Raw genomic sequence first — 17,351 nt, forward strand, 5'->3', positions numbered from 1 at the left:
CATTGACACAGACAAACATTTTAGAAGCAGTAAAATTAATTGTAATTTGCTTCTTTTTGGCATAACCAAATCAAAGTAAGGTGAAGTATGAATGTTTCAACTTTTTATGAAGTAACATTGGTGAAAAAACAATTTTAGGTTACTATGCATCCTCTCCATTTGTAACTTACCTTTTCTCTCCTAGTTACTTACATATATTTTATCTTCCCAGCACACTGTTCATCTCTCAACTCCCTGTTCAAATCTCTCTCTAGTTTGGCTTTTGCTCTCCTCACAGCACTAAATCTACGCTGGCCAAGTTACAAATGGCATCTTCTGTAACTGTGACACAGTACATTATCCCTATTGGCCTCTTGACCTCTCTGCAGCATTAGGCATGGTCGACCAAACCACCATCCTCCTCCTCCTCTCGCCTTTTTCACTTTTGTCCAGGTCTGTTGGACTGCTCTTGTGTGGTTTGACTCCCACCTACAGCCAGTGCATTTCCAGCAAAGTTTATCTTCCTGCCCCTGCATGGTCACCTCCAGTGTCCTGAAAGGACCAGGCCTTGACCCCCTCCTCTTCCCCTCCTTCATCTACATGTTGCCCTCAGTAACTTTATTCTCTGCTATTGTGTCAGCTTCCATGTCTATGCCAATGACCCCAACTCTACCCCTCCACAACTTCCCTCAAACTCCTGACTCTGTGCTGACTGACAAATCATGGAATGTTTCAATTGAAAGTTATCTCCATCTGAGCTTGGCCATGTAGGTCGGTGTGTACTCTGGGCAGATGAGCTAGGGAGCACTTGGGCTGGATGACCAAGCAGGTGAGCTGTCAGGCACTGGGGTGGATAACTCAAGAAGCACTTTGGTGGGCAAGTGGGCTAGGAACCAGTTGGGCTGAGCATGCGCCAGTTGATCTCTGGCTTTGCTTATGGACAAAATTCAAATTCAAAGATGATTGTTAAATCTAATTGCTACTTGCCTATCTTCCTTTTATTGCATTTGTCAGCACTCCCAAATCCTGGTTGAAGAACCAGGTCAGGCTACGGATTGAGAAAGAAATGTTCTATTCTGCCCACATTGAAACAGTGCTACTTTGCTGGAAATTCTATATTCGGGCTAATTGTTTTGATAGAATTCTAATATTAGTAATTTGACTGCCAATGCATGCATTTTTGAAATACTGGTTAATTAATTCTAAATTTCATCTATGGCTAATTTACTAAAAATGGCTAAGTTACTAAAAATTCTACCAAGTAATCTAGTTATCCAAGAAACTGTTACATCTTAATGTCCATTTTAGAAGTCGCATCTGTTGAGAAGATACAGAAACATGAATGAAGATGTAACTTGTATATCAGATTCTCTTGAATTTCTGGAGTCCAAATTTAGAGTTTGAAAGTATTGCATCTTTATAGGTCAAAGAGCTCGTCGAGGAGGAGATGTTTGCACGGTATGACCGCCTTCTCCTTCAGTCTACATTGGACCTAATGGCAGATGTAGTGTATTGCCCTCGTACCATTTGCAAGTCAGTAGTGGTGCTTGAGCCTGGGAACACCATGGGTGTCTGTCCAGGATGTCGTTATGCCTTTTGTGCACTGTGTGAAATGGCTTATCATGGAATTTCCCCATGTAGATTAAAAGCAGGTAAGAACATGTTTTCACTTGACTTTTTAAAGAATAGTTATCTTGCACTTATGCCAGTCCCTGTCCTGTTAGATTAAAATATGCAAATGGGCACTGATTTGGAAATGTTTTATTGGATAGCTGGTGATTGATACTTTGAAGTGTATATTGGTTGATGTGGGGTGGGAATGGGAATACTCTCCTGTCTGTATCTCCTCAACTCCTGGCTGTTTTCTCTTTTTAAAATTTTTTTTATCTTTTTAATGGTGTTCTCCTGCTCCTACTGCCCCTTTTACTTTTCCTTTTTGGAGGAAGAGAAAGGTTGCAGGGGGTGGAGTAGGTTACAGGGATTGGGCGAGTCGGGAGACGTGAGGCCATGAAGGAATTTATAAACCAGGATGAGAATTTTAAATCTGAGGTGTTGGAGAACCGTAGGTCAACAATGACAATGTGATGGACGAGTTGGGCTTGGTGCGGGATAAAATAATAACTTTTATTTATATAGCGCCTTTTAAGGTAGTAAAATGTCCCAAGTGTTAGAAACGGATACATTTGAAACCGAACCACAGAAGAATTAAGGCAGCTTGTTTAAAGAAGTAGGTTTTAACGAGCGTCTTAAAGGAGGAAAGAGGGGGTAGAGAGACATGGAAGTTTAGGGAGGGAATTCCAGAGCTTAGGGCCCAGGCAGCTGAAGGCACGTCCACTGATGGTTGAGCAGTTATAATAAGGGATGTTCAAGAGGCCAGAATTTGAGGAGTGCAGACATCTTGTGGGGTTGTGAGGCTGAAAAAGATTAGAGATAGGGAGGGAAAAGTCCATGGAGTGATTTTGTAAACCAGGATGAGAATTTTGAAATCGAGGAGTTGTTTAACTGGGAGCCAATGTAGGTCAGAAAGCACAGGGGTGATGGGTGATCTTGACTTGGTGCGAGTTAGTACATGGGCTGCTGAGTTTTGGATGACTTAAAGTTTACATAGTGTAGAATATGGACAGGAGAATAGATAGGAGAGTACCCCACTCCCCATGCCACTTGCATAAAACCTATACACAAATTACGACGAAAAAGCTAAAACCTAAAACTAAAATGTACCTGAAGAGTAAACAAGATGGTGACTAGAGGCTCAGAAATTTTTCATGAGAATAGAGATGTTTACACAAAGACCTTCAATGGCCAGATTCTGCAATTGCAGCATGAAGAATTTATATCAGCAAATAAATATAGATTATAGGAATTCATAATGGAGAAATAGTTGACACAAAAGTCAAGGTTGCAGACAGGAGGTGTGAAAGAGATTAATTTTATTTATATAACGCCTTTCATTTATAGCCCCTGCGATTGCAAACATTTTCATCCCTAAACAAATATCTACCGACAGATGTTTGGGTAGAGTTTTCACTTTAAGCGCACTCGGCAATCCGGGCGCAAATTGCACTCAAAAATTGCGCTAATTTTCCGAACTGAAGTTGTGGTTCAAGTTTCCACTTAAACTCATTTGCATAATCACATGTAAAATCTACTATGAACCAGTGTAATCGTGCAGTGTTTTAGAACATAATTGTTTTTTTCCTTTTGCATTAAAAAATATTCCTTGATGTATTTAAGAGTGATGATACAGCTGAAAATGGGTTTATTACAAAAATAAGCATTTTAATAAGTGTCCAATCCACCACCTGTGAGTAACCTGATTTTAAATAACTGAAAATGACTTTAAAGAACAATACTGACCATTTACTAGTTTCATTGGTGTACACTAGTCAGTTTCTGAGTAAAATAAATCATTTTTAATCTTCAACTTTTAAAAGGCCCTTGCACCAATAAAAGCAGCTTAATTTGAAGAATCTCCTCAAAGGGGTGTAATTAGCATAAACTCATCATGATGATTCATTCACTCTGGCACTGTGGCCAGTTTTGTGGGCGGGTCCGGCTTCCAGCGCAATGTTTTTTAAACCAATGCAAGAAATTGCGGAAATTCGATTTGCACTGGATGATTTTTTTGTTTCCTACCCAACCAATCTACCTATAGCACAGCAAAAGCAGGAGCAGTGGAGAAAATCAATCTGATCAATCTGATCAACAGCTGCATCTCTAAATGCTACAATCCCACATCCTGCACCAAGTGGTGGGGGCAAGGGCTTCAGATATATTGGCTTGCAGCTGCATCAGGAGCCAGCAGAGCTTAAACGGCCCACTGACCTAGGCCAAAAAAGTCTCAGTGGAAGGGAAGGCTTCAGTCAGTGGGGCAAGGACTGATGCACTGTTAGTTATGGCAAAAAACACAACTGGGGACAGGGCAGTTAGACCTACTGTCCATCTGACTGAGATATTGAGATGCTATCAGTTACATGTTGGGAGGCAGCACATGTTATTTCATTATATATTAAATTTAAAATAAAATCACACAGTCTAGAAGCACCCAAGACTGGGTGAAGGCCATCAGGAGCCCAATTTATTTTATGGAGGCAAGAACATAAAAGAAAGCGAGGACCAAAAAATAAAGTAAATTTAAAATTAAAGTAATTTAAAAATAAAAATAGAAAAATAAAATTTAAGAGGAAAACCTCACCATAGAAAACAAGAAGGTAAATTTTACTTGCTGAAAATGTGCAAAGAAGGTCTCTGACGATGTTCAGACTATGCATGAGCCACCCAGTGGCCAGATTGTATAATTATAGTGGTAAAACTTGTTAAATGTGTACATAAGAAATTATAATGGGTGGTGCAGACAGGAAGTATGTGCAGATGTAAGATTTAAATATGTTATGGTTGACAAATTCAAAACTTTCCAATAACTTGCTCTAAATGATTTTCACAATCGCCAGAAAATGCAGTACCTGTACTAAAGTATTTAGCTGTAAAAAGATGAAAGATTTTTGATGCATACAAAATGATTCTTTTTGTGATTGATTGTTTAAAACAAGGGGTTAGAAGGCACAAACAATCCTGTCCCCTTTATCTGTTAGGATTACTGTTGGGCAAATTAGATGTAGGTGGAAGGTAGCAACTTAGATAATCAACTTCAGTTAAGTATGTCTTCATCTGTAGGATGTAATATAGAACTAGATATGAAATATTGGTAGTTATCTAATAAACTTAAGTGTTTCAGATTGGGATTGATTTTTGGCGATGTTCTTAATTTAAGTTTTATTGACAATTATTAAGTCAAACTATATTGTTTAAAGAGCCTTGTTTTCACCAAGGCACATTAGATCAGAATAATTTACTTACAAACTTAAAAGATGTTTGACATGGAAAATACTTGTTTGTAAGGCATGCAATTTAGTGGGTTAGAATCTGTTCGAGCACAATGGAAGACAGTATATAATGGGAGAGGAATGGGATAAGTTGGTTTGACCAGAGTTATGTGTGTGTTTTATGTCAATTTCATAGAAGCATAGAAATTTGCAGGACGGAAGGAGGCCATTCCGGCCCATCGAGTCCATGCTGGCTGACAAAAAGCTATCCAACCGAATCCCACTTTCCAGCTCTAGGTCCGTAGCCCTGTAGGTTACAGCACTTTAAGTGCACATCCAAGTACTTTTTAAAAATGTGGTGAGGGTTTCTACTTCTACCACCTTTTCAGGCAGTGAGTTCCAGACCCCACCACCCTCTGGGTGAAGAAATTTCCCCTCCAATCCCATTGAAACTTTTTACCAATTATTTTAAATCTATAGCCCCTGGTTGTTGACCGCTCTGCTAAGGGAACTAGGTCCTTCCTATCCAGTCTTTTTCTAGGCCCCTCATAATTTTATACACCTCAATAAGGTCTCCCCTCAGCCTCCTCTGTTCCAAAGAAAACACACCCAACCGATCCAATCTTTCCTCACAGCTAAAATTCTCCAGGCCTGGCAACATCCTCGTAAATCTCCTCTGTACCCTCTCAAGTGCAATCACTTCTTTCCTGTAATGTGATGACCAGAACTACGTGCAGTACTCGAGCTGTGGCCTAACTAGTGTTATACAGTTCATGCATAACCTCTCTGCTCTTGTATTCTATGCCTCGGCTAATAAAGGCAAGTACAGATGCGACATCCAGAATCCGGACACTGGGCCGATCCGTGGCGGGGTCCTCCGGAAACCGAAAAATGTTCCGAAATCTGGACTCCTTCGGAGGCCCGACCGATACCCCCTACCTACCTACTTCCTCGGCCCAGGCAAAGACGTTCCGAAATCCGGAAAGACCTCGGTCCTGAGGTTTCTGGATTTCGGCCGTCACACCTGTGTTCGTGTGCCTTTTTAACCACCTTTTATCTATCTGTCCTGCTACCTTCAGGGATCTGTGGACATGTACTCCAAGGTCCCTTTGATCCTCTACACTTCTGTGTCTACCAATTAATGTGTATTCCCTTGCCTTGTATTGCCTCATACCTCTCCGTATTGAATCCCATTTGTCACTGTTCTGCCCATTTGACCAGTTCATGATATCTTCCTGGAATCTACTGCTGTCGTCTTCATTATCAACCACACAGCTGATTTTAATATAATCTACAAACGTTTTAATCATTCTAAATCATTGATATATATACCACAAAAAGCAAGGGACATAGTACTGAGCCCTGCAGAACCCCACTGGAAACAGCCTGCCAGTCACAAAAATACCCATCAACCATTATCCTCTGCTTCCTGCCTTTGAGCCAATTTTGGATCCAACTTGCCACTTTGCCCTGGATCCCATGGACTTTTACTTTCGTGACCAGTCTGTCATGTGGGACCTTATCAAAGGCCTTGCTAAAATCCATATACACTACATCAAGCTTGTTACCTCCTCAAAAAATTGAATCAAGTTAGTCAGACACGACCTTCCCTTAATAAATCCGTGCTGACTGTCCTTGATTAAAATATTAATTCAATTTAAAAAAAAAAATTACCCTGGCCACTATTCTCTACTGCTAACCGTCTCCTTAAACCCCTCTCCCCTGTCTCCACCACACTCTCCTCCAACAACAAATGTGAGGAACTCATGGACTTCTTTGCATCAAAGATTGAGACTATCTGATCAGCTGCCTCTGCGAGTTCCCTTCCTTCACCTTGCCCACAGGGCCAAACTTCATCTGAGGCTCCCACCTGCCCTAGCCCTAAACTCACATCTTTCTCTAGTTTCTCTTTGATCTCCCCAAGCTCATCTTGTCCATGAGACCCACTTTCTGCTCCCTGACCCTATTCCCACTAAACTGGTGACCATCCAACTTTCTTTTTTGGCTCCCATGTTAGCCGACCATTGTTAACGGTTCTCTCTCCTCGGGTACTGTTCCCCTCTCCTTCAAATCTGCTGTCATTACCCCTCTCAAAAAACCAACCTTTGACCCCACTTTGCTTGCTAGCTATCGCCCCATCTCCAACCTCCCTTTCCTCTCCAAAGTACTTGAACGTGTTGTTGCCTCCCAAATGCATGACCATCTTTCCATGAATTTAATGTTTGAATCCCTTCCATCTAGTTTTCGCCCTTGCCACAGCACCAAAACGGCTCTCATCAAAGTCACGAATGACTTCCTTTGAGTGTGACAAAGGTAAAACTATTCCTCCTCGTCCTTCTGAATCTGTCTGCAGCCTTTGACACAGTTGACCACGCCATTCTCCTCCAACACCTCAACCATCGTCCAGCTAGGTGGAAATGCACTCGCCTGGTTCCATTCTTGGCCATCTAATCGTAGCCAGAAAATCTCCTGCAATGGCTTCTCTTCCGACTCTTGCATCGTTACCTCTGGTGTCCCCCGAGGATCTGTCCTTGGCCCCCTCCTATTTCTCATCTATATGCTGCCCCTTGGCAATATCATCCGAAAACACGAAGTCAGTTTCCACATGTATGCTGACAACACCAAGCTCTACCTCTCCACCACTTCTCTCAACCTCTGCTTGGTATCTAAATTGTCAGATTGCTTGTCCGACATCCAGTACTGGGTGAGCAGAAATTTTCTCCAATTAAATATTAGGAAGACCGAAGCCATTATCTTTGGTCCCTGCCACAAACTGCATTTCTTAACCACAGATTCCATCCCTCTCCCTAGCATCAATTTGAAGGTGAACAAGACTGTTTGCAACCTAGGTATTATATTTAACCCTGAAATGAGTTTCCAGCCACATATCTGCGGCATAACTAAAACCGCCTTTCTCCGTAACATTGCCCGCCTCCGCCCTTGCCTCAGCTTTTCTGCTGTTGAAACCCTCATTCATGACTTTGAAACCTCTAGACTTGACTACTCCAACTCCTGGCTGGCCTCCCATATTCTACACTATGTGAACTTGAGGTCATCCAAAACTCAGCAGCCCGTGTCTTAACTCGCACCAAGTCAAGATCACCCATCACCCCTGTGCTTTCTGACCTACATTGGCTCCCGGTTAAACAACGCCTCGATTTCAAAATTCTCATCCTGGTTTACAAATCACTCCATGGCCTTGCCTCTCCCTATCTCTAATCTTTTTCAGCCTCTCAACCCCACAAGATGTCTGCACTTCTCAAATTCTGCCCTCTTGAGCATTCCTCATTATAACTGCTCAACCATTGGTGGCCGTGCCTTCAGCTGTTTGGATCCTAATCTCTGGAACTCGCTCCCTCAACCTCTCCATCTCTCTACCTCTCCATCTCTCTACCTCTCTTTCCTCCTTTTAAGACGCCCTTTAAAACCTATTTCTTTAACTAAGCTTTTGGTCATCTGCCTTAATTTTTTCTTTTGTGGCTCGGTGTCACATTTATCTGTTTTGTCTTATAATACTGCTGTGAAGCACCTTGAGACGTTTTACTATGTTAAAAATTTTTTTTATTAATAATCGTGTCATTCTAAATGAAGATTTATCCTGTCCCTCTGAATATTTTCCAATAATTTTCCCATCACCGAGGTTAGACTGACTGGCCTACAATTACTTGGTCTATCCCTTTCTCCCTTTTTAAGCAAAGGTACAAAGTTAGCAGTCCTCCAGTCCTCTGGCGCCATACCTGTAGCCAGAGAGGATTGGAAAATGATGGTCAGAGCCTCTGCTACTTCCTCTTTTGCTTCTCAACAACCTGGGATACATTTCATCTGGGCCTGGGGATTTATCCTTTTTCAAAGCTGCTAAGCCCCTTAATACTTCCTCTCTCACTATGTTCATTTCATATAATATTTCACACTCCTCCCTGATTGCAATGTCTACATCACCCTTTCTTTTGTGAAAACAGACATAAAGTATTCATTAAGAACCATACCCACGTCTTCCACCTCAACACACACATTACCTTTATAGTCTCTAACATGCCCTACTCTTTCTATATTTATCCTCTTGCTCTTAATGTATTTATAAAACATCTTTGGGTTTTGCTTGATTTTACTTAACAAATTGTTCTCGTGCTCTCTTTCCTAATTTCCTTTTTAATTGCACCCCTGCACTTTCTATACTCGAGAGTTTCTGCAGAATTGAGCCCTCGTGTCTGTCATAATCCTGACATCCAGGAGGCTCTAGATGTTAGTCCCACCCTTACTTTAAGGGAACATACTTGCTCTGAACCCTCAGGATCTCCTCCTTGAATGCCTTCCATTGCTCTTACACTGATTTATCTTCAAGTAGCTGTTTCCAGTCCACTTTGGCTAAATCCCATCTCAGCTTCACAAAATTTTAAGTGGACACATTGCTGGTTTTCTACATAATGTTCATTCTCTTAACTGGAATCCTCGAGCAATAGGCTATCGACTAAGACAATCTAGAATTTGAATCCCACTGTCATTCACACTTGGACTTTTGTTGGACTGGCAGGAAGTGCAAGGAAAGAAATGTTATCGTGAGCTTGCTAGTTACTTTATTTCTCATTCTTTGTTGGGTTTTTTATCCAGAGAAACTTTCTGAGCTGCGTGATGAGTATTTGAACACAGATGAATCTGGAAAAATGCTTTTGGAAAAGACTTATGGCCGCCGAGTGATACAGAAAGCAGTGGAGGAGTTGTGCAGCCAGGAATGGCTCTATAAGAACTCAAAGCCATGTCCCCGCTGTGGTACAAACATACAGGTTGGTTGATCAGCCTAAAGGCGCACACTAAATTTAAAATCATCTTGTAACACACGGAAATAGTTATGTCACTGGACTTTGTCCGTTGAATTTTAAAACATTTTGTCAGAAATTTAAACCAATCCATTTGTTCGGAAGAACTGATAAGTTGATGATTTTTGCACTAGTTTTGGATGTTTTTCATGAATGGTGCATATATTGCCAAGTACCTAGTTCATGGAATTTGCTGCTTTCATTTTAATTTGTAATGTCATGAGTACATTTCCATAGTTGGTTTGAATGCCTAGCTCAGATCTAGCAATTTTTCTTTTTCTTTTAAAGTACGGTTATGTATTTTCCTTTGATCATTGTCGAAATCTCGACTCTCAATTTAACTAAAAATATGAAACTCTGGCACAAACAGCTCCAGTAGATGTCCCTTTAATAGTTTTACTTGCTGCAAGGAAAAGCCTTGCTAAGTCAAAGGCTCAGCGAAGACTTCCACAGAGGTACAAAATCACATTATCTTTATACAGAAGAACAAACAAACAAATTATGGTTCCATCACGTGCATCAGTTCTGCCCTTGCGGTCAGCAAATACAGATAAGGAGTTCTTCAATCACTTAATTAACACCACATCCTTGTTTTAATCTATAATCTATATAACCTTTATCTAGAATTTCTAAGGTTTAGCATAGCAACAGTTATTAGTAGGGAGTATAATTCTAACAAGACATTCTTTCTGTTAGGGAGGGTAAATTCAAGGTTCCCTTGCTCACACAGATGGCTCCTGCCTTTCTTTAATTAGCTGTCCGTCAAGGTTAGCATGTTTAGGCAGTAACGAGCTGTCTGCTGCAGGGACTTTTGGGAGAACCGAGACTCCATTTTGTTTTATTACAAAAGGGTACATTTAACAGAAAGTGTAACTTCTAAAAGTAAATTTCCACATTTCCCCACTTTTGTCCTTTACAAAGACAACTTAATCCATTCTAATCTTGCACAGTCTTTCTATTTCCATCTCCACACAAGAGCCTTCAGTAGTTGTTGCTACCATAACCCTAGCAGTGATCTCGGTTGGGAATATTGTTTCTCCCAACCTGGCGCAGCAACACTTAATCTTTGCCCTATACCTTTTGTTTGTATTAGTTATCAGCAAGAATATGATCAAACCCTCTACCAAGGATTTTCCTAGGGATCCCAGCCATCCGGACACCCAATTCCACAAGGTGTTACCTCCCTGGCCAATAGTTTGATTGTACTCTCTCACCCTCTTAATATATTCAGCTAGATTGCTGATCTCTTCTGAATTATCTGGGATATACGTACAGCATTCTTCACCAATTAACGCGCATGTCCCTCCCTCCTTAGCTAGGAGATAGTCTAGAGCCATACGATTTTGGAGAGCCACCATTCGAATGGCTACCATTTCGTTATTTACCCTTTCGAAGGCCTGGGAAGTTGTATTGGCTACTGATTCTACTAAATTAGCCAGTTCCCGTAATTGCCATTCGTTCGATGCTATTCCATAGGGTGGTATCATTACCTTGACTCTTTCATTTAACCATGTCAAATCCTGTTTAGGTCTATGGCCTCCATAGGCATCCCTTAGAGACTTTGTTGTCCTAATAAAAGGTATCACATAGCCTAAATAACAGGACCCCATCCAGTTGGTTGGTAACTTTATGGCCACAAATAAAGTAAGTGCAATTATAGGACGTCAGTCTCTGATCCTTCCGTGCCATCCATACTCGAGTGGTCTCCCCGTCCCACCTTTTACCTGAGGTTTTATTAAGGACCATAGTCCAGTAAAAGGTTGCTATCTTTCTCCCGTCAACGTGATTTGTCGAGGCTTGCCATTTAGTCATTTGGGGACACTTGCTGCGTCCCACTTCTGGTCTTTTAGTTTCATCACTTACTAAGCATATTATACCTTCAGGATTTCCTTTTCCGGGAATAATACTTAGGAAGGGTGGCTGACGGCTATTACTATAATTTGGCTGCTACCATCACTGGAAGGTTGTAAGATTATATTCTGCTGACCTCCATTCTGCTAGATCCTTCGTTTCCGACACCTTGGTTAGGTTTATCCTATTTTGCACTATTAACCATTCTGCCATTTCCGATTCATTAAAGGGAACGGATCTTTGGGGAATACCCCCTTCGGAGTGGACAGGTCCATGGGAACATATCCAACAGTCAGACAAGTTCCTTTCTTGAGCATACTTATGACTCTGTGCCATAAAAACATTTTCCTGTAGTTCCCTTTGTTCATGTTTCTGTACCCCTGGTACTATTGATGACACAAGGCACAATCCTGCTGAGCACAGCACTTGTCAGTCCCCATTTTCCAGTTCCTTATTCATTCCTCCTTGTTGGGTGCCTTTAGCAATGGGACGCTTGGATCCATGTTGGTCTTTTAGCTTGATTGCAGTATTAGTTGTCAGCAAAACCTGTATGTAAACAAAATGTCCAGGCTCCAGATTATGACACTTCCCTTCTGCTGGTTCGACTTGAGCTTCTTTTACCTGTGAATGAAAGCTGGAAATACATTTGGTTAGTGCAATACAATAATTCAACATGTTTTCTTCCATTTTATGGATGTCCATTTGTTTTGCTGTAAACTGTGCAGTGAAAGGCATTCATTGGGAACGTCCCATAACTATCTCATGCGGTGACAGGCCTGTTGTTCTGTTAGTTGCAGATCGCATTACCATCAAGGCTAAGGGTGGGAGTTCTACCCATTTTAGTCCAGTGTCATTACATAATTTTGCCAGCTTATTTTTAAGCATTCCATTATATCTTTCAACAAGTCCGGCTGATTGTGGATGATAACTGCAATGAAAACGTTGGTTGGTCTGTAATGCTTTACACTTCTTTTATAACCGTTCCCCGTAAAATGTGAGCCATTATCACTAGAAAGCTTTGCGGGAATTCCGAAGCGTGGTACAATTTCTTTCAACAAAAATTTAGCAACAGTAGTGGCATCGGCCTTTTTACATGGAAAGGCTTCAATCCATCTAGAGAACACATCTACAATAACTAATATATACTTAAATCCCATGCACATAGGTAATTCAATAAAATCCATTTGTAAATGTACAAAAGGCCCCATTGGATTTGGGTGGGAGGCAGATTCTACTTTTTCCATTTTACCTGGGTTCATTGTCTGACAGGTAACGCAATTTTCACAGATTTGTTTTGCAACTGCCGAAATAACTGGTGCATACCAGGTTGCCAAAATATAATCTGCCATTCCCCCTTTGCCCGCATGTATGAATGTATGAACACATTGGGCAGTCCATGGAAGTAAGGATTTGGGCGCCACCATGCGGCCGTCATGGTAAACCCATATCCTGCCTGAATTTTTATAACATTGATCCTTTGTCCAGGTCAACACCTCCTCCATACTGGCCTATGACTGGAAGACCAGCACATCATTAATAGTGGGTAGTGGATCTGAGCAATTATTTTTTCTTAGTGGAAACAATGACACCTGCATCCCCCCCTTTCGACAGAGCTGCTGACTTAGCTGCATTATCAGCTCTGTCGCTTCCAAGTGCTATTTCATTCAACTGGCCCGTATGTGCTTGGCATTTGATAATGGCAAGTTTTAAGGGGCATTGAATGGCTCGTAGAAGATTTTCTACTTGTTCTGCATTTTTAATGGTGGTTCCTGAAGAAGTTAGGTATCCGCAAATTTTCCAAATTTGTCCATAGTCATGCGTTACCCCAAAGGCATACCTGGAGTCAGTGTAGATATTAACTGTTTGTCCTTCAGCCAAAATACAGGCTCGAGTTAATGCAAATAATTTGGCTTGTTGGGCTGAAAAGGAATCTGGAAGAGAGGCTGTTTCGACAACATTAAACTGGGTTACAATTGCATAAGCCGCTTTAGGTTGGCCCTTATTTCGTAAGGCTGATCCGTCAACATACTACGCTAGATCAGGGTTACATATTGGTATATCTGTTAAGTCAATACGTGGTTTAGTTACTAATTCGGTTACCATTTCGCATGAATGGGGTTCGCCGTCTTCTTCCGTGGGGAGTAAAATGGTTGGATTTAGCGTAGTACATCTTTTAATGATGAGGTTCGGATTTGATAACAGTTCAACTTCATATTTAGTGGTTCTCGCAGAAGTTAGGTGTTGAGTGGCACATTTAGTGAGTAAAATCTCGACAGAGTGTGGGATATACAAAATAGTCTGATGTATTAGAGTTATTGTCTGAGCCTGTTGTACAGCATAATAAGTTGCTGCCAAAGAGGGAAGACATCCTGGTAGTCCTCGTGCCACTGGATCTAGTTGGGTACTGAAATACGCTATCAGTCGCTGTCTGTCCTCATGCAACTGAGTCAAAATAGATTGTGCAAAACTCGACTTGTGATGAACAAATAAGTTGAATGTCTTCGTGTAATCTGGTAATCCCAAGGCTGGTGCTGAAGTGAGGGACTGCTTAAAATTCTGGAAAGCAATCCGGGATACTCCATTCCAAATCCTTCTTTAAGCATTGTGGGAATATAGTAGATTCATTCACAGCTCGGAGATCTTGGACAAATCTCCATTTGTCACTATTGGACTTTTGAACCGGAAAAATCAGTGTGTTACAGGGACTTCTCATTTATGCTTATAGTGATTCACAGATCACAGAATGCAAAGTACTTGTTTTATAATTATGTGCCCAACTTCTGTTTTAGAAGCTGAACATCAAAAACTCCAATCCTTTGCTCTGTCACTTCAATTTTATGATCGTGTCTCATAAATTACAACCTTTTAAGCTACAGCTTCTGGCACATCCGTTGTGTAATTTTATTAAAAGGCTTCCAAACCCAAGATATTTTTTCCAGTACACCCAAAATGTTTATCAAGGAGAATCACCTGAAATATCTCAATTCCAATTCAAATATTGTACTGCCAATCTTTTATTTAAAAATCTTCTTACTGAGCTAGAAGCTTTCGCGTCAAGGTTTTACGCAAAGGAAAATGGGAGCATACTCCCCCAGCCTGCAGCCTCGAGAGACCCATGCAGGCTTTTTAAAAAAAAAAAGGCATTACAACTTCCCTTCCCCATTCTTTATCTCATTCCTAGACTAAATTTATATCTTTCAACCCAATATACTCAATGATTGCGTGTCTTCTTTTGACAAGTGAGCATGTCAAATAAATTCTTTTTTTTTAAACCACCTAGCTCCGTAACTTCTCATCCGACTAAATCCACACCTGCGTTTCTAACTTAAAATGTAATTCAATAAGATTCACACTTTCTTAAACTTCCCACATATAGGACAACACTACGAAGGGTTTAAAAAAACCTTCACAGTTTGGAAAAAGTGGGTGGAGCTAAAACAGCAGACAGCTCCAACACTTTTCCAAACAGGCTTTCAGACACATGAAGAATTCTGCAGTCAAAATCACAGAAGCACTCTCATTCAAAGACAGACATTCACAAAAGTCTCTCTTCATTCAACAAAGCTTATTGTTTGGCCAGCTCTATTTTTGGATCCATATGTCACTATCAGATTTTCTTTTTTTTCTTACATATTGATTTACTTTCTCTGTTAATTTTACATGGGCTTGAAGAATCTGAACCCAGGTGCTCTTTTTTTAAATTATTTTCTTTTTTTCCCTCTTCTACCTGGGTCTCTGTTTATAAGACACTCCTCTAGACATGTTGTTCTCTCTAAATTAAATGAACCATCGGGTGGAAATGGCCTGTTTTCACCCTTAGTCCATTTTACCCATTTTTTTTTTTGGTGATCAGTTGAAGACTGACCACAATTCTGGAGCATAAAATAGGCTGGTGTGCCCTTTGGTGGTGTTTTACTTGCTCCGGCACGCATTCTGGATGATTAAGATTTCCACAGTTTCTGATATCTCAATCCTTTCGGTCAACGAGTTCTCTACGCCCACTTTTCCTGGCCATCAGGTGGCCTAAGAAGGCTCTTAATTCGGGCTCAGTCTGGGTGTTTGAGATATGTTGACACGAACCGTAGTTTATCAATCAGTCACTGTTTCTTTTCTCAATCAATTTTTGTTTTTCCGAATCACAATTTTCCCTAGTGACTCTTCCCGTTTCGTTAATTGCAATATCGCACAAATGTACTGAACACAACAGTATAACAAGGACAATTTAAGACAAACAACATCCACACGGGTATACAAATCATAGCCTTAAACTCTATCTAAACATATAGTCAATTCTCAGTCTGCGTTGTACACCACTACAGACGGAGTCCTTAACTTATCTAAAATGGTCCCATCACACAAGGACTCAGATCCTATCGCACAAGGACCCTGTCCCTTCAAAGGCAGTCCTATCACACAAGGAACTTTCCTTTAGGGACTTGTATTATCCTATCGAAAAAGGATAATTCCCTTTATAGTCCTATCGCACAAGGACTCTGATCCTATCACACAAGGATCATTGATCGATAGCGCTCTTTTTACCTTATACTAATGAAAATCTCCCCGGGCTGTTTCCAGATCAGATATTTTCAGGATCAGATCCTTTCTGCCTACAAGCTGAGAAGGAAATGATTATAAAAATAACTTTAGCTCTTACTGCGATCTACGAGACTCGACATTTATCTCCACTGTGAACAACAGATTACATATGCGATTCAATAGTAAAGAGACCCTTTGCGAGCAAAAGGCTCACCTTATTCTGGCCAGTTAAGCCCTTCACTGAAGAGGCACTATGTCCGCATCTGTTCACTCGCAGAATAGAGGGTAAGCAATCTTGGTGGAACCTCCAAGAAGTAACTGTCGAAATCTCTCACTCAATTTAATTAAAAATATGAAACTCTTGACATAAACAGCTCCGGTAGATGTCCCTTTTAATAGTTTTACTTGCTGCAAGGAAAAGCCCTGCTAAGTCAAAGGCTCAGCGAAGACGTCCAAAGAGGTACAAAATCACATTATCTTTATACAGAAGAACAAACAAACAAATTATGGTTCCGTCACGTATCAGTTCTGCCCTTGCGGTCAGCAAATACAGATAAGGAGTTCTTCAATCACTTAATTAACACCACATCCTTGTTTTAGTCTATATACAATCTTTATCTAGTATTTCTAAGGTTTAGCATAGCACAGTTATTAGTAGGGAGTATAATTCTAACAGGACATTCTTTCTGTTGGGGAGGGTAAATTCAAGATTCCCTCGCTCACACAGATGGCTCCTGCCTTTCTTTAATTAGCTATCAGTCAAGGTTAGCATGTTTATCTACCAAAATTCTCTGGACTCTGGGGAGGTACCAGCGGATTGGGAAGCAGGTAATGTAATGCCTCTGTTTATAAAAAAAAAAAAGCGGGCAGACAAAAGGCAGGTAACTTTAGGCCGGTTAGTTTAACATCTGTAGTGGGGAAAATGCTTGAAGATATCATTAAGGAAGAAATAGCAGGACATCTAGATAGGAATAGTGCAATCAAGCAGACACAGCATGGATTCATGAAGGGGAAATCATGTTTAACTAATTTACTGGAATTCTTTGAGGATATAACGAGCATGGTGGATAGATGGATGTGGTGTATTTAGATTTCCAAAAGGCATTCGATAAGGTGCCACACAAAAGGTTACTGCAGAAGATAGAGGTACGTGGAGTCAGAGGAAATGTATTAGCATGGATAGAGAATTGGCTGGCGAACAGAAAGCAGCGAGTCGGGATAAATGGGTCCTTTTCGGGTTGGAAATCGGTGGTTAGTGGTGTGCCACAGGGATCGGTGCTGGGACCACAACTGTTTACAGTATACATAGATGACCTGGAAGAGGGGACAGAGTGAAGTGTAACAAAAT

At 40.9% G+C, this 17,351-nt stretch overlaps 1 protein-coding gene across 7 annotated transcripts in view; it reads left to right on the forward strand.

Moving 5' to 3' along the window:
- Window positions 1-17,351, forward strand: part of rnf14 (ring finger protein 14) — a 44,597-nt gene that overhangs the window by 17,696 nt on the left and 9,550 nt on the right. For all 7 annotated transcript variants that reach the window (XM_070878127.1, XM_070878128.1, XM_070878129.1 and 4 more), the window contains 2 exons: window positions 1,403-1,631; window positions 9,411-9,583. In XM_070878127.1, the coding sequence (XP_070734228.1) occupies window positions 1,403-1,631; window positions 9,411-9,583 (402 nt within the window). The remainder of the gene's footprint in view (window positions 1-1,402; window positions 1,632-9,410; window positions 9,584-17,351) is intronic.

Source organism: Pristiophorus japonicus, chromosome 4 (genome assembly GCF_044704955.1).
Source record: "Pristiophorus japonicus isolate sPriJap1 chromosome 4, sPriJap1.hap1, whole genome shotgun sequence".
Taxonomy (NCBI): Eukaryota; Metazoa; Chordata; class Chondrichthyes; family Pristiophoridae; genus Pristiophorus; species Pristiophorus japonicus.